General features: G+C 34.2%; 2 protein-coding genes across 5 annotated transcripts; both read right to left on the bottom strand.

Moving 5' to 3' along the window:
• Positions 1-73: 73 nt before the first annotated feature.
• On the bottom strand, positions 74-6,738 carry LOC130970297 (sucrose nonfermenting 4-like protein). Of its 4 annotated transcripts, XM_057896356.1 has the most exons (15): positions 6,667-6,683; positions 6,493-6,582; positions 6,012-6,255; positions 5,726-5,813; positions 4,904-5,083; positions 4,418-4,552; positions 4,252-4,311; positions 3,854-3,943; positions 2,738-2,872; positions 2,066-2,210; positions 1,822-1,995; positions 1,517-1,580; positions 1,301-1,370; positions 747-861; positions 74-630 (listed from the first exon to the last, which is right to left on the bottom strand). In XM_057896356.1, the coding sequence occupies exons 3-15, from the start codon at positions 6,134-6,136 to the stop codon at positions 539-541; spliced, it is 1,473 nt and encodes a 490-aa protein (XP_057752339.1). In that variant the 5' UTR covers positions 6,137-6,255; positions 6,493-6,582; positions 6,667-6,683; the 3' UTR covers positions 74-538. The 4 variants fall into 4 exon arrangements, with proteins under 4 accessions (XP_057752339.1, XP_057752321.1, XP_057752329.1 ...); XM_057896338.1 differs by having other exon boundaries at positions 6,493-6,737; XM_057896346.1 differs by having other exon boundaries at positions 6,012-6,292; positions 6,493-6,720.
• Positions 6,739-8,470: 1,732 nt separating this feature from the next.
• On the bottom strand, positions 8,471-10,521 carry LOC130943481 (pentatricopeptide repeat-containing protein At4g15720). The gene has a single exon (XM_057871375.1). The coding sequence runs from the start codon at positions 10,449-10,451 to the stop codon at positions 8,631-8,633; it is 1,821 nt and encodes a 606-aa protein (XP_057727358.1). The 5' UTR covers positions 10,452-10,521; the 3' UTR covers positions 8,471-8,630.
• Between the last annotated feature and the right edge of the window lie 837 nt (positions 10,522-11,358).

The following is an 11,358-nucleotide window of genomic DNA, read 5'->3' as shown; positions in this document are numbered from 1 at the left end:
GACCCCTTCTAATTAAATTAAGTGGAAGGGGGGAGAAAAACAAAGAAAAATTTGATCAAACTTAGGGGAACAATGTAGAACTAAAGATCTGATTATTAGTAAATAGAAGCATTAAAACACAATAGTATTTCAGATATTCGTCCTCCCACAAATCTTTTTTTTTTCTCCCAAACTTAGTACCTTCACAATATAGAACGATTACAGCATTGGGCTCCCCACTTTGCATGTCTATATGATGATGATGATTCTGGAACAACTAATATATTTTGAAGATAATATGAATGGGGGAGGAATAAATTTGAGGCAATCAAAGACTAAATTTACAGGCCTCTCTCTCCTGCCTAAAATCTTAAAACAAGGCAATGAGCAAGAGGTCAATCCAATTGTATTTCAACGAAATTGAGAGATGAAATGACCGTGTAAAAGACTCTCCAGTCTCTATTTTAATGGCTGGGCCGCCGATCATGGTTGCCCGGCGGTTATATATGCATAGAAGCATCATAACCATACTTGTTGTTCAGTCCCCAATCGAAACTAACTAACAAAGGAAGAATTTGAATATGTCACTCAACGAGACTACGCCTTCAACGCGCTTGCTGCCAGCTTCCACGATGATTAGCCGCCTGACACCTAAATCCACGACATATATAAAGCAGCATTAAATACTTGGCAAGACGATGCTCACGAGAAGCTACATGGAGAGAAAACAAAGCCAATCTAGAAACATTAAGGGAAAACAAAGCTACCTGGATTCGCCAAGCGTTCCATCACTTTATGCAGAGAATCAGATCGCAGACACATCTGACACCTTTGACTTCTCAGCTCATAAGGGTTGTAAGAGTCCTGGCCCAACTGCAATGCCTGGACAAACAAACATGCAAGAGATGATTAGATCCTAAGAAGTTGGCTTGCATACTCAGGAATTGCGTACAATCTTAAGATCTATAGTAAACTTATCAGTTCAATGAATATATGAATGGGCTCAAACTGGATTTATTCAACTGCTTGAGCATATATAAAAATATTAAATAAGCAAACCATTCGTCACTAAACTCTCAGGCAGTGTTTGGTTATTCTGACCAGATCGTTTATATTTTTATAGAAGACAAGTACTGCTTCATCTATTAATTCTTATTATTGCACTCCTGTCATAGACTATAAGTAAAACTACTTGACCAGGTTACAAAAAAAAAGATTTGTGTTCACATATTTAATTTTTGCAATTCTTTTTTTCACACAACAAAAGTTGTCAACAGACGTTTATTGGAATAGGATTGAAAAAATTAACAAACTCACTCACCTGCTGTACAGTCATTTCATCAAGGTTAATATGTGTATAAGCTCTGTCCTTTGCCAAAGCTGTTATATCACTATAAAGTGGGTAGGGAAGGAAAAGTTAGAAACTTGACAAGCCACTCCTAAAGAAAGAACTTTCAACAAGACAAGCAATAGATTGATTCCAAATATCTCCAAAAACACATCAAGAAGTATATTAATAAGGAAAAACACAACTAACCTCCGACAGTATATATCCAGTAATGAGTCATTATCGTCAACTATTGGTATTGAACTTACTTGAGCTGCAAAAGCAAGGGGCTTTTGTAAGTATGGGTAAGTATATATTTCTTAGTATTTTGTTCAAATCAGATACTACCCATCCCTTTCCCCATCATGATTAATCACACCTAGCAACCAACCTTCTACATAAAGTAGGAGACAGTGCCCTCTAACAGCCTAATGCATCAGAAACATGCTAGGATTTTGTCTATGTTGCTTTTCTTTTTGGTTTGATATGTTCAAGGTCAGACAGAGAAATCACACCTTGAACTAATAGGTTTAGTGCTGAAGTAACCGAAGCACTTGGTCTCAACATTGCTAGAGGTCGTCGATTTGACTCCCCAATTTTGGGCAGCCATGTACCCACAGGAATTGCACATATTGGAAGTTGAAGTATAGGCAACGAACTAGAACAATGCCTAAAATACCTGCAAATACCTGAAAAATCAATTGGGTAAGAACCAATCATGATTAACAACAGTATAAAGTGCATTATCACAGAACTTACATTTAAGTATGCCAGAAAGTGAAGCAAGATGTAGTAGCTGTGGAAATGAACCGTCTTCAGAAGATGAATGGATAACAGGAACTGTTGAAACCTCATTTTGCAGGATCTTCACAGCAATATCCTTCAAATTATCATATGGCCCCGCCTACAACAATATCAATCATAGATGATTAGATAACAATTGCAGTCACTTCTATGAACAAATGTGCATCTGGCATAGTAACATATAAACATTAATTATTGTACAAAGTTTTATACATAACCCAAAATAATGCTTTTAAACTGCAAGTTCCAACCTTAATTTGAGATAGCTAAAAGCATAGCTGGTGCAAGAGAGGTACATTTATTAACCATAAGATGATAATAGTCCACATGATTAGTTCATGATTAACAAAATTTATACAAGGCATAAATGCGTGGGAAGATAACAAAAGTAACCCCCCTTTTCTAGAAAATAAACATACAATCTATGGCTTCCATCTCTCTAAAAAACCTTCCTTTAGTTCAACACAAACTAGTACTACTTTTTTCCATTAATTGCAGAAACGCACATTCTAGCTTTGTAGCATAAACATAGGAAAGATCTATTCTCATTATTCCTCAGAGAGAAACAAAACACATTGAATGTTGTCATCAAACTAAGGCCTTATAAAAGCCACATAAAACACTTACATGGATAAAACGCCTAGGAAATACTGCTCCAGGTCCATTATTTTGTCTATTTAAATAAGATTTTCCTTCTTTCCAAGCAGATATGGTATGCGTTTCAAGCTCCTCTTCTGTTAGATTGGATCCATGACTACCAATCTGAGGAATAGACAAAAAGTATAGAAAACATTTCATAATACTGAACTTGAGTATACCTTACAATTAGAAGAATATACTATAAAAGAAATGATACACTAGTGCATGGTTTAGAGTTGGTGGTGTTTTCTTTTGTTTTTTTTTGGGGGGGGGGGGGGGGGGGGGAGGAATTTCTTACCCTCTCTTCTATAATCTTTTCTAAGTCAATTGTGGAAGACTCGAAGACGACAAATGGCCAGGCCAAATAAAAAGTTGAGATAAGAGAAGTAATTCTCATATGTTCATGACTAAATTGCCATTTGTTCCCAGTCAACAACATGCAGAATCAATTGAACATCTATTCATTTAATGTATTGGCCAACAATATCTAATATTGTTTTGCCTACAAACTTGGTAATTTCTCCTGCCACTCATTCATGCAGCTCAATTGTCAAAGGTTGAGGTACATGATGGTTGCACACAACACTAGTCCAGGCATGTATGCAAACTTCTTGGTATGAATATGAACAAAAAGCCAACCTTTAGTGCAACAAAATCACTATAACCATACAATAAATATTCTAGGTATGTTGCTACTACGTTATGTAAGTTGCAATACATCTTGTTCATGTGGTATAGTATTATATTAGAGCTTCTAGCACTTCTAGACAAGGACTTTATATTTTTAGAAAATCTGACAATAAGCTAATCTACATCTAGAGAATTAGGTTTGTTAACTACCTCTTGGTATCTAAAAATTAAAATTGAAATAAATTTTGATTTCTATAAATATATTTAATTATTATATACATATATAATCAATTATAACTACCCATTGACTCTCACTATATTCACATAAATAACTACCTACTAACTATGATAAACCACTAACATTTTTAATTTTCTTAATTTTAGAAAAATAAATAAAATTTATTTTTAAATTTATACTAAAAATAAAAAATGTTGGATTGATTGGCACTATTAGTAATATTATACTAGACTTACCTCTCTCAAAATTAAAATAAAATCCAGGGCACTAAGAACTCCAACAAACTGCCCCTTGCAGAAGTCCCAAAGAGGAGCCATGGGAATTCCCTGCAAATCACCCAATTCGGAGAAGTTGCATATGCAAGCTTCTAATAAGCAGTTGATAAACACACAGTAACAAAGCTAGAGCATATAACGCAAGAAATTGGAGATATATAAACTGTCAAAGCAAATAGCATATGAAAAAATCACTAAAATTCTAGAGAAGGTTCAAAAACTATACACGTCATTTCTGACCTATCTATCAAGGTCAAGGCAAGGAGAGTCAGAAAGCAATTATCAACCATATTTTCGCAAAATTATTCATTAACAATGAGTCACCTATACAAAATCTAGTCAAAGGAAGACAAAGATACCTGCTCATGTAGAATGTGAAATGCCTGTTTCACTGGCAGATCAACATCCAAGGCAACAACCTATGGCAGGTGTCACTAAATTAGTAAACTCTGGAATTCGAGGTTGTAAGGTTGATATCTAATCGTAAAATCCAAAATTAAGAGATCAATGATAAAGAATCCAAACCTTGCCTGACTCCGGAAGTAATTCATAAGCTGTGCGCATTGACAAGAATGCTGATATACGCTGACGGGAGGTTTGTACATCAACATCTGATATTCTTGGCAATACCTCACTCAATGTACCATCTGTCAACCGGACCTGAACAAAGGAATTTCAGATGAAAAACAAGAATAAGATTTCACACAGGCAAAAATCAGTTCTAAAAATGCAACAAACAAAATGTTGTACAATATATTCTATGTGACGGCAGGGATATGATTAATAATAGAATTATTAAGATTCAACTGGATTGAAAGGCAATAAAACTATCATGACATCAGGAGTCATTAGATAAGTTGCACATAATCACCGGTCAGATAGCATTATCAATTTTAATATATTGCATATGCTTCAAAATTTCGATGATCTATAATATTCTCAAAACACAGCACACAGAGAACCATGTTTAATAGCAATAATAACAGCTGTCACAAAATAACTAATTATTACCACACGCCGAAAACCCTCATTATCCACATCCATGTTAGAACCAGAAGCTATGTCTGGGTTTAAAACAGGTACGAAATTAGGATCAGTAGCCAATAAAACAGTGTTAACAATCCCGATTTCTCCAGATATATAAGGTTGATGCTCGTCATGCCGCCATTCTCCATCAACATAAAACTTGTACTGCATTCAAATAATTCAAATAATAATATAATAAGTATCCTCTCACCTATCATTGAAAGATACCAGCGAACGTGCGTACAAGCAGAATTACTTACCAACAACCAGTCATTGAAAAACCAAAATAACATTTCAAAACAAATGCTAAAAGTATAAAACAGATCTTCTATTTTAAAGCTCTGTAGAATTCAAACACCATGTCAATTACACTTCCACGTTCACAAGATACACTCCAGAGTTTTTAAGGCATCAATTTATAGTTCATACCAGTTAATCCACTTTATTTATTTATTTTTGGTTAATGTATGAAATAGTAATCAATGGTGTTGAATTCAAATCCTATGAGTGGGAAAATAAATAAATAAATACATAAAAATTCAAGAGAAAGACCAAAACATGAGTGACAGATCAAAGAGACCAATCCAAGTACATTTAACACGGATTATTAACACAGAGCTTAGTGCTATCATCCTATCCTCTCTATGCGGAAAATGTCTCTATAAATAATATCCAATTAAAATTATGAAATCCACAAAGCAACACATACACACACACACACATAAAAGTATATTCTAGTAAGAACACACAACTTTTTACTTACTCAGTCATTCATCTAAGCCCATCAGCCCATCACTGTAAACTAACCTGATGATAACCGGGGGCTAAGCTATGAATAACTTGAAAGACAGTTGGACAACCTTCCACTGGAGACATTTGTAGAAGCTCGGACCACCTTAGAGTCAAAATACAGAAATTTTTTTAGAACCAGAGAGAGAGAGAAAGAAAAAGAGAACAAGAGTTGAGTAACGTGAATCCCACTACAAATTATAATGAATCAAGTAAAAAGGAGCATTCTCGCCAAATAATAATAATAATAATAACAGGGTCGCAAATAATTAAGGTGTCACCAAAAATTTAGAAGAAGACGCACCGTGTGAAAGAACCACTGAGATACACACTTCTTCCACCATATGGCCACACAAAACGCATGGGAATTAACACCGTCCCTGCAACACCACTTGTATCTCTCGCAGAATCCATGCTCGAACTGAACATTCCGCTTCGAAATTGAAACTGCTACTTTGAGATTACCTTCCAACTATGCTTCATCATATCATGCCAGCTTCTTCAAGTCGTACAGCAAAATCCAGAAAATGCAGTCCCAATTCAATGCACTGCGAAATCCCCTCCAAAAAATCCCAAATCAAAATCCTTGAGGGGGGAAAAAAAGGTTAAAATTTTGAAACTATATTACGCGAAAAAATCGAAAATGGGAAGTGCCTATTTCTCACTGTAACACAATCAAATAAGCATTTGAGCTGGGCACGGAAATCAACAACAACAATTTGCATGCAACAAACCCCATTGACTGGCAGGCACAAAACCCTAACCCTAAATCGAGAAAAACCTACCGAATCGAGCTCGAACAGGACGAATTCGAAAATTGATGGCAAAAAATGAAGGCAGTGTAATGAAGGAAAGGAAGAGAGAGAATGGAAACCCTATTGAAACGAAAGAGGAAACAAGTTGAGAAAATCGAGGATGGGTGTGGTACGAAAGAATCCAACCATGAAAAAAGACGAAACCTTGAAATAGATGCTGGAAATTTATCAATGAAGGAAATAGGAATGGCAAAAACAAAAAAAAAAAGTTTGATCTTTAAATAATTACATTTATAATATATTTATATTTATATATTTCCTAATTATTTATTGAAAATAAAGAATATGGTCAATGAAATGAAACTACTAGTGTAAAATAATCAGTGCGGTGCCAGATTCACAGATTGTTAAAGCAGAAAAAGTAATATTGACAAAAGCAATACAGTATCTAAATTTTTTTATTTATTTAATAAAATTATAATATATATTTATTTACCACTTTTAAATAAATTTTAATACAAGTTAAATTTTTATTTGTTAATGATTAGAAATATTTAAGAAACATAATAATAATAATAATAATAATAATAATAATAATAATAATAATAATAATAATAATAATAATAGTTTACTGCTTAATAGATAGTAGTACAATAAAGCGGCGGGGTGTAACTGGTTAAACTGTAAAGTATCACAAGGGAGTTGTGGATGCACGTGCGATTCTGTTTCTTGGGTCAAACTGACATTAAATATATTGAAGCTGTACATTTGGAAATTTAATTATTGTGCAAATTTATTTTCTTTTCCAAAAAACAATTAACTAACTTCTTGTCTAAAGTTATATATTTTTTAAATTTATCAATTATAAAATATATAAATTATAAAGTTTAAAATTTTAATATCTATTATCTATTACATATATAAAAAAAACATAGAAAGAAAGTATTTGGTGCACAAATTTCTTTTTTTGAAATGCTTTAATTATAAAATTTATTTTTATTATTTCAAAATAATTTTAGTTTAAATATAAGATATTTTTAATCTTGACTAACCACGTATTTATTATTATTATTATTATTATTATTTAGTTTATAAAAATGGATTAATAAATAAATTAGTACTTATTAATGCATTGATGCTTATTATGTTTTTATTAAATAAACAAATTTTAAAAAACTTTGAATAATAATAACAATAATAATAATTTTAATATGTGTTCTTAAAACATGTCATAGCTAAACCCAAAAGAAAATTTTATGATAAGCTTTGTATTACACCCATATTAATGTAAGATAATTTTTTCACCATGAACTTTTTTTTCTTCCATATTAAATTGAAGGATTAGTATCAGTTAGATGAATATGATACAAGTAACAAAAAAAATCCTTTATCTAAACTTAATTAACATGTGAAATATTATGAATACATGTAATATTAAAATACATTATATTCAAACATAATTTACTTTTAGATGAAATGAGACTTATATCTCATTTAATGGTATGTTATGCATAAATTGTCGTCCTGTAATTTGTTTCCTACACATTATGGGTGCTCTTGCTTCCTTTATTTATTTATTTACTTGTTTTCTTTTTGAAAAATCCATTTTCATATATTTTATAAAAATAATATTAGAAAATTAATTTTTCAGCTAACATCAGTAATTTTTTTTAAAATTATGTCATTTATCTCAAATTTTAGACCATAATTTATAAACTTTTAACTTTAGATTTTAAATTATAAACCTAAACACTAGACTAATGTTAGCTAATTCCTTTTACTTTCTCTTTTTATGCAGATACAGGACACAAATTTTGCAATGGAGTAAATGTCAAGAGAGCCTTCCACATGATCATGGAATAGGTGAGTTATAGGGATTGTATAAATTCTATAAGGTAGGTTGTTGCTTTCAGCTTTGAAGATATAGATGAACTTGTACAGCTGGTTCAGACTGCAATGAACGCCATAAATTCTGCTGGTCTTGCTCGTGCTAGAGATTAACCTGGAAAAGGAAGTGGCTGCATAAGTATATCTATACTGATAAGTGTTATCTTAAGGGTACATAACTAGTATTTTAATCAAGAACAAATTGCAATATTATTCTTGATAAATGCATTTTGCTTTCCTTGGCTGCAATATTGCAATGGCCAATAGCCTAAAATGAATAGTTACCAAAAATCTCCACATGTACACAGACCATTTTTGAAATGATGAAATCTATTCACATCTCTCACAACAAAATCTCTCTCTACAATATCACTAATCAGCTTGAAGCTCTCATGACAATCCCTGCACATTCTCAAGTTCTTCATTACTCTGATTGTGACCCCTTTAGGCATATTTATTAATCCAAACGCCAATGCAAGTTTCTCACTGTGCAAACTAACAATTTCCTCTTTGGCTTCCTCTTCTATATCAACAAACACCAAACCTGTAGTTCGTCCTACATATCCCCTTTCCTTCATTCTATGTTTCAATTCCTTTAGCAAGCTCAGAATCTCATTCGCTTGAGAGCACTTTGAGACGTCCCCAGCATGGAACACATAAGTCGAGTTCTTTATCTCAATCCAACTGCTACCAGGTTCCTTGCAAATTCCAGTATGTTTCATTTCAGATCTTAACTGATGAGCATTTTCCCAGTCCCCTGCCAATGCATATGCATTGGACAATGTTACATATGCACCTGCTACTTGCTGATTGGACTCTATTAGCCGCCTGCTGGCTTCGAAGGCGATGTCTACTCTACCATGAAGCCTACTCGCTGAAAGAAGTGTTCCCCACAATATGGAGTACCCATCCCGCTCTACATGAACTGATTTTGCTAACTGGTAGGCTTCCTCAACACGACCTACTCGACCTAGCATATCTGCAACGCATGTATAATGCTTTGAATCAGGCATCACCCTGTATTTCCCATTCATGGAGTTGAAGAGCTCAAGTCCTTTGTCTATTAGCCCTGAATGGCTGCAAGCATGTAAGACTCCAACAAAAGTGACATCATTGGGTTTTATTCTTCTGTCAATCATTTCCTGAAAAAGTTGTAGAGACAAAGTTCCAAGTCCATATTTTGCAGCACCAACAATCATTGAAGTATAGGGAATTACAGAAGGATTTGGGATTCTCCTGAAGACTTTATCAGAATAGTGAACACAACCACATTTGGCATACATGTCCACAAGTGCTGTAGCAACTACATCATTTGCATCGTGGCAAAGACGGATGACCATTCCATGAGTGACCTTCCCAGAACCTAGGCTGCCCAAGCTTGCACAAGCACTGATCACACTGCACAACATGAAATGGTTTGGTTTCTCCATCCTCAAGTGAGTGAACTCCCTAAACAATTGTAGGGCATGATGGCCTTGTGCATTTTGAGCATAAGTGGTGATCATGGAGGTCCAAGAAACCACATTCCTTACACACATGGAATCAAAAACCATCCGAGCTTCATCAACATGATTGCATTTCCCATACATGTCAATGAGGGAAGAACACACAACACGATTGGACCCAAAGCCCATAACCTCAACACGACCATGAATTCTTCTTCCCATGTCAAGGTTGGCAAGGATAGAACATGCATTGATGAGAGTGGCAAATGTGAATTCATTTGGAAGAACCAATGTCCCCTGCATCTGATGGAAGAGCCAAAGCGCGGTATTGGGTCGACCACAGGTGACATAACCAGCCATAAGGGAAGTCCAAGACACAACATTACGCTGAGGCATTTCGTCGAACAGTTTATGTGCACGGTTAATTTTGAGGAACCTGACGTAACAGTTGATAAGGTGGTTAGTGGTAAAAGTGTCATTTGATAACCCACTTTTGACAACGTTGGAATGGGTGGTGGTTGCAGAGATTAAATTCTTGCAAGTTTGGAGCTGTTCGATGAAGTAGGTTTTGGCATTGGAATCGTAATGGAAGAATGAGTTGTGTTGGCGCGAAACAGTGTGTGTTATTACCAAATTGGATTTCAACGACTGCCTCATCTTTGTTTTATATTGTCCTTAGCTATAGGCTAAACTCTAAATTTAAGGCGAGGACATTCTGGTAATTGCGCAAACCATCTACTATTGCTCTCAAGTCTCAATGGCATTGTGAACCGACGATGATGGTTGGTTGAGTTTATATATCATTGCATTGAAATTTGCAAAGAAAGAACTTTGGGACCGAATGTTCTAAAAGTTGTGCATGTTTGCGACTACAGGAAATGTTTTTTATATGATTTTTTTCTTTTTATTGTCTTTTATAAAAAATGAAAAAAATATGTGTTAGTTTGATGAATAAACTACTATTTTTATCCATTAAAATTAAAAATGCTGACATATCTATTGATAAAAGACGGAAATGACTATTTGTACAAAAAAAAATAGTTTTTGTAAGTAAAATTATCCGAATTCTAAAAAATTAAATAAATTTTTTAAACCACCTTTCTCTACATCACTACTATCATCGTCTCTCTCCTCCCTTCCCTTCATTCAATATTCTCAGTTATTCCAATCTTAAATTCTACCTTCACTCTCCTCTCCAACTATCACCATCACTGCTGTCATTACTATCACCACCATCGTCATTACCATCTTTCCTCCTCCTTCCACCTTTTCGACTCCGATCTCAACCGTACGTTCTGCTTCCCCTTTCAACCTCTTCTTCTATCTCACCACGCCAACTACAGAAGTAATAACTTAAAAAAAAAGAAAAGATCAAAGCAAATTCTAATTATAGTCACATTCGTAATTTAATGCACAATCGAATTTGAAATTCATAGAACCAACCAACAAACCAATCCAGCTCCCTTCCTTTCAAACTCTACCGATTTAATTCTCGCAATGACGTCTTCTGATTCCATCTTTCTAGAAGACTTCGGTCAGACGGTGGATCTCATGCGTCGAATCA

Source organism: Arachis stenosperma, chromosome 1 (assembly GCF_014773155.1).
Source record: "Arachis stenosperma cultivar V10309 chromosome 1, arast.V10309.gnm1.PFL2, whole genome shotgun sequence".
NCBI lineage: Eukaryota > Viridiplantae > Streptophyta > Magnoliopsida > Fabales > Fabaceae > Arachis > Arachis stenosperma.
Note: the sequence above shows the minus strand (reverse complement) of the source record. Positions and strands in the feature narration are given on the sequence as shown.